Source organism: Oncorhynchus kisutch, linkage group LG3 (assembly GCF_002021735.2).
Source record: "Oncorhynchus kisutch isolate 150728-3 linkage group LG3, Okis_V2, whole genome shotgun sequence".
NCBI lineage: Eukaryota > Metazoa > Chordata > Actinopteri > Salmoniformes > Salmonidae > Oncorhynchus > Oncorhynchus kisutch.
The window spans coordinates 42125200-42143418 of record NC_034176.2 but is presented as its reverse complement, the minus strand read 5'-3'; the positions used below and the strand labels follow the sequence as shown (position 1 = coordinate 42143418).

The window sequence follows — 18219 nt, the reverse complement described above, 5'->3', positions numbered from 1 at the left end:
AAAATTCTGCCCCCTAGCCCCGAGAGGTTAAAGAATACGATGTCAGATCAGTTGTTGTCTGGGACATTATGTCTGATGATAGGACGACATAAATTGTATCTTGGAAAGTCTACACATTCAGATTCAAATGGAATTGTTGTGCAATTTATATGTTTAGATATCGAACTTTTTGTGAAAAATGCAATGTAATTTTAGCCTTCTAAATGAGAATTGTTTTTATAAGTCATTTTATGCACACTCAGTGGCCATGCCCAAGTGAAGATATTGGTTGGAGAGGGATGAATCACGCCCTTCTCTTCCCCAGTATAAATCCCCAGTGACCCAATTCACCTCAGACTAAGCAAACGCCAACTTGAGCTGTGGTTTGCAAATGGTTGAATATCCACTCTACGTAACTAAATTTACATGAGACCAGATCACGTGGAGGTGACGATCACCATGCTGGAATTCTGAATTTCTACTAGACCAGCCAGAATACAGCGTGAACTGATAATGGCAAAATGGTATGAACTTTGAACTTTTATTCACTGAAGAAGTGATACATCCGAGAAGTCGTACGTTTAGCTGCAGCTGTAAATGTACGTGGCCTAGGAAAGGAAAGGACAGACCATCTCCTAATAAGAAGGAAAGGGTACAACGTATCCACACTACGACCAGAAAGATTCTTCAAAGGACAAGGGCAATATCTGCTGTGCAAACCAGTCTTCCATCTTCAACCCATCTATCGAAGCGCAGCTCAGTGTAAATATATATCTTGTATTTTTCTTTTCTGGGCGATTATTAAAATGCATAAGATTCTGTATTTATGATAGCATAGCTTCTCAAGGTCTGATTTAGACCCAATTCCATTTGTCCCTCAGTCTTCCCACTCTTTCATTCAAAACCAACCCCCTTTCTTTGTGTAACAATTCGTCATATCGGTTTCGCCGCTCTGGGCTTTTTATGACATGATTAGTAATCGATGTATGATCCATCCTGTGTATATGTAATTCTGTGTGATTATTTAGTGAATAAATAATTTTGCCCATTTTTGTATTGCTGATTCAACTTGTTAGCCAGGGTTCATAAAACCAAGAATTTGACGATGTTCAGATGAGACTGTATAAGGTGATGATTAATTATTGACTGCTATTGATATAAAAGATCCTCAGATCTTTTAAGAGTTTATCCGGAAGACAGCAGCTCTATAAACACTCTTCAGTGGTACCCCAGGTTATTAACGAGTGAATTGTTGCATGGTTTAATTCAATCGCGTAATCAATCAAACATTAGGTAATCGATTTGATAAACTAGCCTGTCATAATTTAATCAGTCAGAGACACGACGCCACCGTACCATGGGCATTGGACTGTTCTGCCTGCCTGGAATTTGTCACAGTCTGTGCTGTGGTCGACTGTTTGCGTGTGTTTGGGATTTTTAAGTAGTTTATTTTAGCTGCTTTAATGGCGTTGTTTGATTTATGGAGGCTGGTGGGGAATGCAGTGGGGGATTTAATTGGGGCTCCAGATAAAATGTCTGAGGGAAATGGTGCAGCATGTTACATCACCAGGAGACCAGAGGAACAGGACTATTTGGGGCTTCTCACATCCAGTCAGACACAATAGCCTTTTTGTAGGTTTTTTTTCTGACTGACTCGCTCATACTGAAGATTCCTCTTAACTCTTTAATAGGGCGATATAACTAGTTTAGCTTTCCTAATACATTGACATTGTTGTTGAATGTTTGTTTTTCCTCGTAACCTGCTAAAGCAAAAAAAAGATTAGTAGGTTATGAAATGGGTTTGTAGACGTGTTCTTAACATCACCTCTGCTGATCCGACTATTCACACGTACTGAATATGTTTGCATGGACACAAGCCCCCGGAGGCAGAAGAAACGCTAGATAGTCAGAGACGATCATGTGGTACTGAATCACCAGCCACTCTGTGAAGCAGGGATCATCAACTAGATTAATTTGAGTGAATTATTGGGGGGCCGGAACATAATTACAAATCATTTGTGGACTTCAAATTGACCGCAAGAAGCCCAAACAGATATAATATTTGACTAAAACGTAATAATTTAATTTGTATATGATCACGTTTCTTTAAATCAAATCAAATGTATTTATTATAGCCCTTCGTACATCAGCTGATATCTCAAAGTGCTGTACAGAAACCCAGCCTAAAACCCCAAACAGCAAGGAATGCAGGTGTAGAAGCACGGTGGCTAAGAAAAACTCCCTAGAAAGGTAGTCCTGAGGCATGGTCCTAGGGCTCAGGTCCTCCGAGAGAGCGAGAAAGAAAGAGAGAATTAGAGAGGGCATACTTAAATTCATACAGGACACCGGATAAGACAGGAGAAGTACTCCAGATATAACAAACTGACCCTAGCTCCCCGACACATAAACTACTGCAGCATAAATACTGGAGGTTGAGACAGGAGGGGTCAGGAGACACTGTGGCCCCATCTGATGATACCCCCGGGCAGGGCCAAACAGGAAGGATATAACCCCACCCACTTTGCCAAAGCACAGCCCCCACACCACTAGAGGGATACCTTCAACCACCAACTTACCATCCTGAGACGAGGCCGAGTATAGCCCACAAAGATCTCCGCCACGGCACAACCCAAGGGGGGGCGCCAACCCAGACAGGAAGATCACATCAGTGACTCAACCCACTCAAGTGATGCACCCCTCCTAGGGACGGCATGAAAGAGCACCAGTAAGCCAGTGACTCAGCCCCTGTAATAGGGTTAGAGGCAGAGAATCCCAGTGGAAAGAGGGGAACCGGCCAGGCAGAGACAGCAAGGGCGGTTCGTTGCTCCAGAGCCTTTCCGTTCACCTTCACACTCCTGGGCCAGACTACACTCAATCATATGACCCACTGAAGAGATGAGTCTTCAGTAAAGACTTAAAGGTTGAGACCGAGTTTGCGTCTCTCACATGGGTAGGCAGACCATTCCATAAAAATGGAGCTCTATAGGAGAAATCCCTGCCTCCAGCTGTTTGCTTAGAAATTCTAGGGACAATTAGGAGGCCTGCGTCTTGTGACCGTAGCGTATACGTGTAGGTATGTACGGCAGGACCAAATCAGAGAGATAGGTAGGAGCAAGCCCATGTAATGCTTTGTAGGTTAGCAGTAAAACCTTCAAATCAGCCCTGGCCAGGAAGCCAGTGTAGTGAGGCTAGCACTGGAGTAATATGATCAAATTTTTGGGATCTAGTCAGGATTCTAGCAGCTGTATTTAGCACTAACTGAAGTTTATTCAGTGCTTTATCCGGGTAGCCGGAAAGTAGAGCATTGCGGTAGTCTAACCTAGAAGTAACAATAGCATGGATACATTTTTCTGCATCATTTTTGGACGAAAGTTTCTGATTTTTGCAATGTTACGTAGATGGAAAAAAGCTGTCCTTGAAACAGTCTTGATATGTTCGTCAAAAGAGAGATCAGGGTCCAGAATAACGCCGAGGTCCTTCAGTTTTATTTGAGATGACTGTTCAACCATTAAGCTTAATTGTCAGATTCAACAGAAGATCTCTTTGTTTCTTGGGACCTAGAACAAGCATCTCTGTTTTGTCCGAGTTTAAAAGTAGAACGTTTGCAGCCATCCACTTCCTTATGTCTGAAACAAACTTCTAGCGAAGGCAATTTTGGGGCTTCACCATGTTTCATTGAAATGTACAGCTGTGTGTCATCCGCATAGCAGTGAAAGTTAACATTACGTTTTTGAATGAGATCCCCAAGAGGTAAAATATATAGTGAAAACAATTAGTGGTCCTAAAACGGAACCTTGAGGAACACCGAAATTTACAGTTGATTTGTCAAAGGACAAAGAATCTTTATTATGCGTGGGGAATACTTGGGAACATATTTCCAAAATGTAATAATTTGGAGCTGATTTCCTGGTGTTTTTAGACTTATGTCCCCCCAAACAATGATACATTTTGGGGGGGGGGGGGGGGGCAATAAAACACCAGCCACCAGTTGTGGCACCCTGCTGTAGAGCGATATGAAGAAAGTGGCCCGGAGCTGAAGTAATGTTATCTGGATTTATTTTATAAATCATAGTTGATGGAGGGGAAGCAACTATTGAACCACCCAGACAGGTGTCCGATGAGGAACCACTTATCTGATGACATGGATCGGACTGTTCTGTTTCCTGGCACTTATGGCCATTGATACATCAATCAATTGGTGGATTTGTGTACATACGTGTGTTCGTGCGTGCGTGCTAGCTTGTCAGTTCCATTTATTTTTCATGCATTGATACATGGATTGATTGGTGGAGTTGTTTGTGAAAGCTTTCTTTGATGCATTGATACATGGATTGATTGGTGTGTGCCGGCCGGAGGCCTCAAAGCTGAGTGTGATAATTGAGTGGCATGATTGGTCTCTTGGTCAGATGGTTCTTTCTGGCTTGTTCAGAGTCAGTCACTCCACAGTCTGGTGATTGGAAATGGAAGGACACAATGCTCATCTCCTGCTTTTTACTTCGTCTTCTTCTTTTTTTGATCTCACTGAAGTTTGTACTACTGCGGAAATTTAATTGGAACCGTGGTGTTCCATTGTTGAACCTTGTAGCTAGAGGCTGACTCGGTCTCATTTCCACTCTACTGGCTGTACACAAAAAAAAAATGGACTGGCCATTTGCTAGCAACAGACAGACCCAATGCAGACAATCACAGTAGTGAATTGACTGAAGATGTGTGTCACCAGTAATAAAAAATAAAGGCACCCGAAGACCAATGGTGCGGATGACATCATTCTGTTATTGATTCCGCCTGTGAGTTATCCTTATCTGAGACAGACATATGCATGCATGCACGCACGCACACACACACACACAATTCCTCACCTACATGCTCAGCTGTGTTTCCTCAGTCCATGCCATCAATCAGTCCTATGATTGCTTGCCACATCAGCTATTTACTGTGGTCGTTTATAAAGCCTCTCTTTCATCTCTGGAGAACACAATAAAACTGATTTTTTTTCCCCTCTACTCTCATCTCCCCTGATGGCTTGTCTCACTCCTGTCTTCAATCAGCAGCTCCTGGGCATCTCACAGGACACACACACACCCACACACATACAGAGTAATTCACAGAGGCAGGTCCCTTTGGGCTTATTGATCTCTTAGAGCTGCTGTTATACCCCCCCGATGCCTCCCAAGAGCTCCAGCCAACACTGCTACTGGGTCAAAAGAACAGAGGAGGCTAATCTTTTGATTAGTATCTGTGTTTGTGGCTTCACATTCACCAGATATTAAGCACAGGCACACCATAGTCCTTCAATTAAATAGATAGTTACATAGTACAATATTTGATAGCTATTTGAAGTTGATCTGAGGTAGCCTATGTGCAATTTTCCCAATGCATTTTCACATTTGAGTAATTTAGCAGGCACTCTTATCCAGAGCGACTTACAGAAGCAATTATGGTTAAGTGTCTTGAGGGCACATCAACAGGTTTTTCACCTAGTTGGCTCGGGGATTCGAAACAGCGACCTTTCTGTTCGCTGGCCCAACGCTTTTAACCGCTAGGCTACCTGCTGCCCTATGCACGCACACACACATTGCCCTCTGTGTTGATGTGGCTTTGTTTAGTTTGTTTACTTATGCCCTCAGTAAAATAACAGAAATCATCCGCAGGGTTAAGTTGGACAGTTGGTGTGCTCTGATTGGTGTTTTTGGGGGGGTGTGCGTGCGGGTTTGTGTGCTATAACTAATTACGCCCTTTCGCCCAATGCTGTTCAAGGCAATTTAATTTGTACTGCTTCATTTAGTGTGGAAATTACTATAATTAAGGCTTAATCCTCTGACGAGCTTAGGGATCATGAACCTAGTCAATACATCACACACAGGAGAGAGACAGGGAAATGTCTGTTTTTACTCTCATTGTCCATCTTTCAGCAGTTTTCCCTCCATCTCTCTCCATCTCTCTCGCTCATAGTTCTTCTCATCATACGCATGTCTCTGCCCCCAGTCTTTCCTTTCTTCTGACTATCTTTTCTCTCCTCGCTCTCTTTCAAAATATGCAGAAACACGTACACACACACCTCACACATCCCTATTCCTGTATCAGTGATTAGTCAATACAGTAACTTGTTTTCCTCTCAGACACCTGGGCTCCCAGGCAGGCCCTTGCATCCCGCGCTCAACAGCGAGACCCGGGTCACTAATTGACCCAGAGTTCACTGCTAATGGCGTCTCGTTAGCAGTGAGGGGGTACAGGGACTGTGCGTGCATGTGTGACTGTTTGTGCGTGCCTGCTTGCATTTTCATGACAGCATCTATGCACACACATGGCTTTCCTACGGTCCGAAAAGCTTATATTCCTCCCGTCCTCAGTTGGAGCTCCAAGGTAACCCCAGCCCATCTCCTGTTGTTTTAGCAGCTCTACTGACTAGTGTAATGAAGATCATTATGAATACAGATAACACTCATTAGTGCTGTTTCAATAACCACCTGTCACTGCCGAAGCGGTCTCCCATTTATCATACCTGCCTGCAGTTTACAGGGAAAATGTGTCCTCTTATGTGCGTGTTAGTAAATAATATCAACTCTGAATTTCAGAATTGTTATAATGAATATTATTGTGAGTAGTTTAACCTTAATTATTACCTCTAAGATGGTTCCACAACCTCTTGTGTCTGTGTGAGGTAAAGTGTGTGATGACGTTTGATCAGATTTACAGTCTCATACTTGAAAGGGCAATCCGGGATTGCTACTGCACATCCATTTTTGGACTTTTGGATTAATGAGGTATAGTCATTGATTTGGGAAGAATGCCTCAGGAACGTAGTTCAACTATCGTACCCCATCAGAACCCAAAATTGAAGGGGGGAAAATGGCCAATATTTCTTAACATTGTAAATGTAAACAAACATTGGATAGCCTCAAAACGTGCTTAGAACTACACTTTTAATATCTTGGATTGTCCTTGCATCCATACAGTAGCTCTAGCTTTGAATTTGAGGGTTACATTTCTCCAGGCCCATCCCTCAGCATTTTACCAATACAGAGGCGGGGACATCTCGTCATTGTTTCAACTAAGGATTGTCCCTTTCATGTTGGGTTATTGACCTGGTCTAGACAGGCCAGTTAGACATTCCCTCTGTATCGATCAGAGGGCAACAGCGTTTTACCTCTAAACACACACACACACACACACTCCAATTACTTTTTCCCCAAGGTAAATGTGTCCTGTCAACTTTTTAAGCACCCTCATATAGTCTTAATGACTGCCTTATTAAATATGACAGTAAAAATTGGTGTATCAATGGGAGTAATTTAAATGTGCTGAGTAATGTTGTCATTGGGACCAGAGAGGCAGACTTTAATTGGGCTAAGTGTAGTGTCGTGTGAAGAGAGACTGAAATGCCATTTCCATTAGACCACAGACTTTTGTGTTTCCTTGGCTTGGCTCCAGTGACTCACTGTGAACTTAGGTCAAGTGCAGGGCGGAAACACCAGTCTGCACACATTGCAGCTCTCCAGGACTAGAGTGTCAATGTGAAAAGACTGGCCCTTAGCTGTATGGTAATGGACACAGCCAGCTGATAGGCTTAGTTGAATTGGTGTAATACTTTTCAAATCTTTTCAGATGTGTAATATGACCTGAGAGGCCCAGTCCAGAATAGAGCAGGACCAGTGTGGTCGTGTTTGTGGAATGGCTGGATCTCCAATCAGGGAGGATTGTCTACAGTACAGCACAAATTAGTTTATGCAAGACAACAGCGTCCACTAAAATCAGCGCTCGTTACCGTGGGCAGAGAAGACGGCAACATGCACAGGGGAGCTGGGCTCTCCATCTGTGTTTGGTAAACCTCGTTCAAACGGGTGTTTTGAGGTAGGCATTTGATGTTGTTTTCGGACATAATTATACCACTGTAAATGGAGAAGTATGCACATTAATCTAACGGTTTCTTGATGTAGGCAATTTGTTGCAATTGAATAAACTTTTATGTTCTCCTGAAAGTTCTCCACCCTATTTAATTGATGTAGCCTACCGGTAGTTGTATTGTATGCCTATGAATCACTGTTGGCCGACAAGTAAAATATGAGGTTATTACAGCCTACAAAATGACATTTGTTTTAGCCTACCTTTGACTGAAAGATGTCAGACAGCTCTGTTAGTCCTTTTCTATCCCCTTCCACCTGGTTATCAGGGGAATTAGGGAAGGTTGTGGCATTTTTTAAAAACTTAATGATAACCCACTTATTATGTAATTCCGACAAAGCTGACTGGTGTGTTTGAGCAGGGCTGTATCAAAAGCCTGCACACCCAGTAGCTCTCCAGATGGAGGCTTGATGGACCACATGTGTTTTTATACAGTGCATTATTTTACTTTGTGGGTGTTAAGTGCCTTGCTCAAAGCCACAACAGCAAGAGATGTAATTTATGGGATCAGAGACCAGCAGCCTTCCATTGTCAATACCAGTGATGATAATGAAGGTTATTTTGTGAAGTAAGTTCCTTGCATCACACAACACAATTTTCGTACACCTTTTTGGCCCATATTGTATTACTTACCATTTTATTTTGTGACTTGAGCTCTTAGACAACTAAAAAAAGCAGCCATCAGATAGTTGATGTGTCCGTTCACTGCATCTGTTCGCACATACCTGTTTTGTATTGTTGCATTAGTACGTCATAGAAATGGTATATTATTGGTCCATGGTACCCGTCATTTTTGTCCTCTGGAAACAGGAAGGAACTTGTTCGGGAAATTGCAAGACACCAGTTACATGTATTAAATCATAGTACAGATGATGTTACCCAGGAAGCTGTGCATCCACCCCCAGACAGGGATTTGGTGTTATTACACAGGTTTGTTTCTCAAGTATTTTCTAGCAGGTGCCACCATAAACCTGCAAACAAAACTGGAGCAAAGAATAATTGCATCCAAGTTGTCAGGTTTTTCTCTATATACGGAATCAACAGCAGATAGTACCTGCGGAGAGCGTAGGTAACAGGATTAGATATTTAGGTTATGTTCCAAATGACACCCCAATCGCTATAGTGCACTACTCTGGTCAAAAGTAGTGAATAGAGTGCCAGTTGGCACTGAGCCTTCGACACAATTGCCCTCCGCCCACCAGGCCTCTACCAGCTACAGGACCTTTCCTCTTCCCCCTCTTTTGTCCTCTCTCCTCTCCCTTTTCTCGCTGATAAAACAGATCTGTACCCACCAGGCTTCTGCCAGTAACCTCTCCTCTTCCCTCTTTTTCCCTTACATGCGTCTCCCTTCATCTCTCTTTTCCTCTCATCTCTCCCCTGCCTCTCCCCTCTTCTCACTAGGCTACTGCCACTCAACCCACAGCCAGCATTTTTCCCTTTCCCTACGTTTCATCTCTTTCCCTGATCTCTCCCTTCATCTCTCCCTTCCACTCATCTCTCTTCTACATCCCTCCTCTCCCGCTCCTTCTGACTGAACAGTGGCGTATCCACAGGTTAATGCTTCTCGGAAAGCAGCTTTCTCCTCACCTCTTCACTCTTTTCCCTTACACTCGTTCTCTTCTTCCTTCTTCTTTTCTCCCTCTGTCTTATTCTCTCTGTCTAAACAACCCTGTGCTCCTTAGGCTCCTGCCTATCTGTCAACCATTCTCTTCTCTCCGCTTACCTCTTTTCTCCCCTTACCATCATTTCTCCTTTCATCTTATCCCCCCCCCCTCTTCTCCCCTTTACCTTCCTCTGTCATACCCTTTTCTCTTCTCACTGACTGAACAGTTGTGTTCCCTCAGGGTAGCGGGCGGGTGTCCAGGCGTTGATTTAAAGTGCCCAGGCATTTCTTTGTGTTACTTTTTTTACGACGCCGTATTCAAAATATTATCCAGCTGGCTCTATGGCTGGTTCTGGAGCTGGATTTGTCATAAGCATTGATTTAGGGAAAACTTCACCTCAGATGGAAACCGCTTGCCTATCTTTTGCCATGAAGTTTTGCCGTCTTCCATAAATTGCAGCCTGGAATACACCATAGAAATAGTTAGAAGAATAAGATGAAGCTCCGGTAATACGGATAACTATTGGTGGCTGATTTGTGCTTTTCTGCGTTGTAATGGACACTGTGCGACCTTTGGTAGGTAGGCTGCTGGCAGGCTTTGATGTGATGTACAGCAAAGCCAAGTCAGCACGTGCTCATGGTTCTCACAGGGGAATTGAAATTATAGGCTACAATGACTTTGCTCATGGTCATGCATGCTGCAAATTACATGTAACTATAATTTCCTTGGCACATCTCAGTCCCAAAAAGGAAAGACTTTGCAGTTGTTTCTGATTAATTAACAATCCCATGCTGGTGTGTGATAACATTCAATTAAAACCCAGCCCTGAGAACAATTTATGTAATATCACCGGAAAATCAAATGAAATTTAACTTGTCACATGCGCTGAATACAACAGGAGTAGACCTTACCGTGAAATGCTTACTGGGCCGTACACACTACCCTCTGTACAGTCGGATGCCGAGCAGTTGCCATACCAGGCGGTGATGCTCTCCATGGTGCAGCTGTATAACTTTTTGAAGATCTGGGGACCCGTGCCAAATCTTTTCAGTCTCCTGAGTGGGAAAAGGTGTTGTCGTGCCCTCTTCACAACTGTCTTTGGACCATGATGGTTTGGACATCAGGAACTTGAAGCTCTCGACCCGATCCATTACAGCCCCGCCGATGTGACTGGGGGCGTGTTCGGCCCTCCTTTTCCTGTAGTTCACAATCAGCTCCTTTGTCTTGCTCATGTTGAGGTAGAGGTTGTTGTCCTGGCACCACACCACATTATGCGAGTTGGAGTGGGTCTAGGGTTTCCGAGATGATGGTGTTCATGTGAGCCATGACCAGCCTTTCAAAGCACTTCATGGCTACCGACTTGAGTGCTACGGGGCTGTAGTCATTTAGGCAGGTTACCTTCACTTTCTTGGGCACAGGGACTATGGTGGTCTGCTTGAAACATGTTGGTATTACAGACTCAGTCAGGGAGAGGTTGAAAATGTCAGTGAAGACACTTGCCAGTTGGTCTGTGCATGCTCTGAATACAAGTCACGGTCATCCGTCTGTGATCACGCTATGGAGAGTGTGATCACACAGTCGTCCGGAACAGCTGGTAATCTCATGCATGCTTCAGTGTTGCTTGCCTCAAAGCGAGCACAAAAGGCATTTAGCCCGTGTGGAAGGCTCGCCTCACTGGGCAGATCGCGGGTGGGTTTCCCTTTGTAGTCTGTAATAGTTTGCATGCCCTGCCACTTCCGACGAGCATCAGAGCTGGTGTAGTAGGATTCAATCTTAGCCTTGTATTGACGTATTGTCTGTTTTATGGTTCGTCTGAAGGCATAGCGGGATCTCTTATTAGCGTCCAGATTAGGGTCCGTATCCAGGAAAGAGGCAGCTTTGGTCTTTAGCTCGGTGCGGATGTTGCCTTTAATCCATGGCTTCAATCCATGTTTTTTTTTCTCTTGTTGCACATATGACATGCAGGTAGAAATGAGGTTAAACGGATTTAAGTTTGCTTGCATTAAAGTCCCCGGCCACTAAGAGCTCTGCTTCTGGTTGAGCATTTTCTTGTTTGCTTATGGCCTTATACAGCTCGTTGATTTTCGGTCTTAGTGCCAGCTTCCATTTGTGGTTGTAAATAGACGCCTACAAAAAATATAGATGAGAACTCTCTTGGTAGATATTGTGGTCTACAACTTATCATGAGGTACTCTTATAGGCAAAAACTAAAGCAGGATGCACCAGTGACTAAGTCAATATAGAAGTGGTCAGATGACACAGGTGCTGAGCTACAGTCTTTTGCTAGCACAGTCTAGAATATGTTCCGGGATTCTTCCGATGGCATTGACGAGTACACCACATCAGTCATTGGCTTCACCAATAAGTGCATCGATGACGTCGTCCCCACAGTGACCGTACATACAAACCCCAACCAGAAGCCATGGATTACAGGCGACATCCGCACCGAGCTGAAGGCTATAGCTGCCGCTTTCAAGGAGCGGGTCTCTAACCCGTACGCTTATAAGAAATCCTGCTATACCCTCAGACGAACCATCAAACAGGCAAAGTGTCAATAAAGGACTAAGATTGAATCATACTACACTGGGTCCGATGCTCGTCGGATGTGGTAGGGCTTGCAAACTATTACAGGCTACTAAGGGAAGCACAGCCGCGAGCTGCCCAGTGACACGAGTCTATCAAACAAGCTAAATTACTTCTTTGCTCGCTTCGAGACAAGCAACACTGAAGCATGCATGAGAGCATCAGCTGTTCTGGACGACTGTGTGATCATGCTCTCTGTAACCAATGTGAGTAAGACCTTTAAACAGGTCAAAATCCACAAGGCCGCGGGGCCAAACTGATTACCAGGATGTGTACTCAGAGCATGCACTGACCAACTGGCAAGCTGTCCCTGACTGAGTCTGTAATACCAACATGTTTCAAGCAGACCACCAAAGTCCCTGTGTCCAAGAAAACTAAGGTAACCTGCCTAAATGACTACTGACCCGTAAGCACTCACCTCTGTAGCCATGAAGTGCTTTGAAAGGCTGGTCATTGCTCACATCAACACCATTATCCCAGAAACCCTAGACCCACTCCAATTTGCATACCACCCCAGCAGATCCACAGATGATGCAATCTCTATTGCACTCCACACTGCCCTTTGCCACCTGGACAAAAGGAACTACGTGAGAATGCTATTCATTGCCTACAGCACAGGGTTCAACACCATAGTGCCCTCAAAGCTCATCACCAAGCTAAGGACCCTGGGACTAAACACCTCCCTCTGCAACTGGATCCTGGACTTCCTGACAAGCCGCCCCTATGTGGTAAGAGTTGGTAACAACACATCTGCCACGCTGATCCTCAACACTGGAGCCCCTCAGGGCTGTGTGCTCAGTCCCCTCCTGTACTCCCTATTCACCCATGACTGCATGGTCAGGGACAACTCCAACACCATCATTAAGTTTGCCGGTGACACAACAGGGCCTGATCACCGATATCGATGAGACAGCCTATAGGGAGGAGGTCAGAGACCTGGCTGTGTGGTGCCAGGATAACAACCTCTCCCTCAGTGTGATCAAGACAAACGAGATGATTGTGGACTAACAGGGAAAGGAGGACCGAGCACGCCCCCACTCTCATCGACAGGGCTGTAGTGGAGCAGGTTGAGAGCTTCATGTTCCTTGGTGTCCACATCACCAACAAACTATCATGGTTCAAACACACCAAGACAGTTGTAAAGAGGGCATGACAAAGCCTATTCCCCCTCAGGAGACTGTAAAGATTTGACATGGGTCTTCAGATCCTCAAAAAGTTCTACAGCTGCACTATCAAGAGCATACTGACTGGTTGCAATCACTGCATGGTATGGCAACTGCTCGGCCTCCGACCGCAAGACACTATAGTGGGTAGTACGTACGGCCCAGTACATCACTGGGGCTAAGCTTCCTGCCATCCAGGACCTCTATACAAGACAGTGTCAAATAAATTGTCAGACTCCAGCCACCCTAGTCATAGACTGTTCTCTGCTACCGCACAGCAAGCGGTACCGGAGCGACAACAGGCTTGTATGCTGCTGCTACTGCCTGTAACAATGCAGTTCACAGGAAGAAATGACAGTGCACTTTCGATTTGTTTGTTTTGGTAAAGGCAGGGACAGACACATTCAATGTGACCATCTGTGACAATACCAGTAGCTCAATATTTCTTCCATGGTAAAAATTCAAACACAAAGCAGAAAAAACTCTTTGGTCCTTTAAAATATTGTGTGTTTACAATATTGTGTGCTTAAGGCTGGAAAATAAATAAATGTGAGTCAGGATGACAACATGATGTTTGTTTCCAACATTAGGGCTATTTTCCTGAAGAAGATAAATCTGTTTTGTTTCCTTACCACGATACTAACGAATATCGCGATACTGGTATCGTCCCGGCCTCACTCTCTCTTATGCTCTTTGAAACCCCGTGTTGAACAGTTATAGTAGTCTGTTTCTCCTGTTCCTCTCTCTCCAGAGGATCGCAATACCCCTGTGTTTGTTTGATTAATTTAGCGCCGTGTCAAATTTTTACCTCAGCCGGTGAAAACAGCAGGGGGTCGTATCGTTCCCCCAAATACCGATCCCAATCCCCTAATCTGTTGCCTTTGTTTGTTTCTTTTTACATTACTCTCAAGCCGCACGGCTTTCTCTCTCTCCACCCCTCGCTCTTTAGCTGTCACTCTATATCTCTTTGTCCCTCTCCTTTGTTCTATTCATCATATGTTCTCTCTGTTGTGCCCAGTATGCAGAGCATCTGTGTTTGGTGCTTTTCTATTCCTGCGCAGTGTGGGGAACCACACTCAATGTGCACCTATGCATGTGTTAGCTTCCATAATTGGCTACTGTTTCACTCAGCCACGACACACACACACACACCACAAACATATTTTTAATTAGAGGTCCCTTGCTCATAATTTCACTTCACTACATGCGTGATATTGATCGTGATTTACCTCAGCATTGCTTTTCACTGTTCTGTCTGGGAAATCATTGAGTGTGAACCATAACACACGTGTCAGATTTAGGGCACTCTGATTCGGATTGTTATTGTGTAACGTTGATGACATTCTCTCTATTAAGTCCATGCTCAACCCTGGTGGTTTGATTACACAGTAATGACAGGGAATTACCATAGCGAGTATACCTTCACTGGTTGGCTTAGGAGTCAAGAAGGTCATTACCTGCCTCTCAGAAGAAGCTCACAGTGGCATTTCTCTCTGGCTCAGTTTCCTCTGATTTCCCCTGTAGACTAATTAGTGTGATTATCTGATGAAGCACACTCCCACAACTATCTCTCATCTGCAACCAGGTTAGCACACAAACACACACTCAATCCCTGTTCGGTCTCTTGTAGCTAGTCTTCGATCACACGGTGCACAGTACGTGTTGCTGCATTCCCTATTTGTGTTACGTGTCTTGCTGACTTCCTACATTTCTCTCTACCTCCTAAAGCTAGAGGAATTTCTAGCTAGATGTATGACCTTGCAGCAGTAGGTCTATGAGAATCTGTCTTAGGCGTCCTGCTAACTGCCTGTCTCTCTCTCTGTGTGTCCCTATAGTTGGCCCTGGAGGATCCAGTGCACAGTGTCTCCTTACAGCAGTATGTGTATGAGAAGCTGAAGGCCCAGCAGGCTCTGATGGGGGACCAGGGCTTTGGGGCTCTGATGGAGACGGTGGACACAGAGATCGTCAGGCAGCTCCAGGAGTTCCTACAGGGCCTCTGAGAGAGAGGAGAGCCTCTACCTATCTCTACCCTTTCCCTCCTGTAACCTCAATGCATCCATCTCCAGACCTATACTATCTATCTCTCCTGATAGGCCTTTGAGCACAGGAGAGAAAAGACCTCAACCTCTGCCCCCTACTAACCATCTCGGCTGTACCTTATCCGTAGCCTACCTTTCCTCTCCTCGACCTCCTATTGGGCACAGAAGAAAGAGAGGACTGCAACATGTACCTCTACCATGTCTACTTTTACCCATAATTCACTTGTCCTTTACCCACAACCCCCTCTTCTCTACCAAACCCTACCCTAACTACAACCTACCTAGAACCTTCCTTTACCCACAAACCACCTTTTTTTTTTAAACACACAGAAACATGAATAGAGCTTCCATTCTAACAGTTTTTCTGCTTCTCTAGTTTTAGCATGGGGTAAATACTTAGGAGGATGTTAAGAAATGGGGGATTGAGGGAATATAACAATACGACGCAAAGACAACCTTCTGAAGAGGCAGGAGCCTTGGATTTTTTTTTTTTACTGGGAAAGCGTGTGTGGCGTGATGGGAATATGGCTTCACTGACCGAAAGACCCAAACAGTGTTTACAGATCTATTCTTAAAGGCGAATAGCGAGCAAAAGTGTACTTTGTATGTATGTATGTATGTAAAGTATGGATGACTCTGCATGAAGATATTTAACTTTTTAGTTTAGCTAGCTAATTTCTCTTCATGGTTCTTTGTTCTGTTTCTCACACCCTGAGATCATCAAGTACTAGGACTATTGAGAGATGCAGACACTGTTTTTGGGGCGTGTATATTTTCATATCATCGGACTGAATTCAATTAATTGACTGCGAGATTAAAGCGATTTTTAACAAGTGATTTGTAAAAGTGTTGAACCACATTTCTATATGAATGCTGCTGCTATTTTATGGTGTGTCACAAGGTGTGTCAGAGCACTTTAAAAACAAACCTTGTTTTTCATTTGTTTTATCTTCCTGAAATGTCATGGTTCTTCACGTCTCATGGTTGTAGCATGACGGTAAAAGAACTTGGGACATTGAAGCAGGATGGAAGTTATTCTTAGGCACAAATCTAGGATCAGCTAACCCCACTCTAATCCTACCCATTAGGGGTGGAAAAGCAAAACTGACCTCTGATCAGCATCTTGGGGCAACTTGAGCCTTCTCCCGGTTGTGTATGAAATGCCATATAATCAAATTGAGGACATACATAAACTGAAGTGTGATTTGAGTGATGTTTTGGACAGAAAACTTTTTTCACAGGGATGACAGTGGACTAGAGAATCGGTTGCACTTCATTTAATGGTACATAAATGTCCAGGTTTTGACATAAACATTGTAATTATACAATAAGCTAGGAATGACTCTTCTTTGATATTCATTCAAACAAGCACCACTACCACTTGGTACCAGCCAGATGCAAATTGTGTTGAATTATTTGAAATAAGTACCAGAAAGTAGCCATTGTTACCACATAATAATCCTAGTAAATACAGTGGAAACTGGACTGTAAAATAAAGTGTTATCCAATTCTCTTCCCCTAGTTCCATAGACACTGTGATTGAGTTCAGTAGCAGTCAAGCAAAACAAAGGCCTTATGCTTTCAGCCTTACCTTAATTCTAATATCCTTTCTTTCCAATGTTGCTTTTTTTATATATATATATATATATATATATATATATATATATATATATATATATATATATATATATTAGCTGATTTCTGTACTGGTATTAGAATGATGGGAGCAATGGTGACATTGAACACAACAGCAGTAGAAAATATGTCTTTAGCTAAATTCTAATAGAAAGACCTTGTTCTTTTTTTCAACAGCTTCAATAAAATGCAGTACATGGCTGAAATGTTTACGTACTTATTTTTCGATTAACCTTTATGCTCTTTTTTATGTTTTACCACAGAAACCCCCACAGGCTTTTTGAAATGAGTGTTTTCCTTCAGATCATGTACGTTTCAAGTCCTCTTCGGCCACTACCCAAACTTTAAGGCCCCCTGACGTTGAAGCGTTGAAGATATCCTAGTCTTTCCCATCGGAGATTTGCAGTTGGATTAGACACACCATTCGGAAACGGTCCACCAACATCACTCGCCAGTCCCTGAAATAGGTCCCAGGGGAAAAGACGGTGACCCAGACACATTTGGAGGAGAGGCATCCATGCAGAAATGACTGAGAGCGTACTCAACTGTTGTAACTTGAAAAACTTGCCCCATAACTGAGTGATATGGAGCGGAGGACATTTTAAATCAACTATGAATTTACCTGTTGCTCTCACACTTTAGTTTAATCGTTTTTACATGAAATGAACATACTTCCCTGTGCTTCGAAGTAATTTCATGGCAACACTATGCATTTACCTCCCATATTACTAGTCCTAATACCACATAGTCAACCGTTATCCCATACAGTGCCAATAGTTTCATAGCAGCATATGGGCTAAACAGCTCTCCCAGTATTTCACATTATAGATGCACCAGTAGGCCCCAGTTAAGATGGCTGCAGGTACTGTGGTTAATGATCTTGGGAAACCATGGATGGGGAGGATTAACTGTAAATCTTTTAACTTCCTTAAAACTGGATTAGTCCTACTGTGGGAATTAGCTGAATGGCAGTGGGTGCCTATCCCTCTCCCATTTACAGCTGTACTGTAATAGGATCAGCCTCTGCCTGCTACACTTTTAGTCAATGTGTGGAGGTTTACTGGCATTCACTTCACACGGCTTGACTGCTGTTGAATGGTGAGGTGGTCCTGCAGTCATCTCCATAAGCACCGCTGGTTTATCATCACACACTATCATTCTTATAGTGTAGCTTGCTGCAGTAGTCTGTGACATTGTTTCCTATATACCATATCCCTATTGAGTCGCCAATGTATGTTTAACACTTGCCATTTTATGAACTGGAACATGTATTGTGCTTGATGACAAATGTATCACTTCAGTCATGGATATTTA

At 43.7% G+C, this 18219-nt stretch overlaps 1 protein-coding gene across 1 annotated transcript in view; it reads left to right on the top strand.

Annotated features, from left to right (window-relative positions):
• ipo11 (importin 11) overlaps positions 1–17107 on the top strand; it is a 232990-nt gene extending 215883 nt beyond the window's left edge. The window contains exon 29 of the mRNA XM_031806455.1: positions 15067–17107. Coding sequence (XP_031662315.1) covers positions 15067–15231 — 165 coding nt within the window. The 3' untranslated portion in view covers positions 15232–17107. The remainder of the gene's footprint in view (positions 1–15066) is intronic.
• The last annotated feature ends 1112 nt before the right edge of the window (positions 17108–18219 follow it).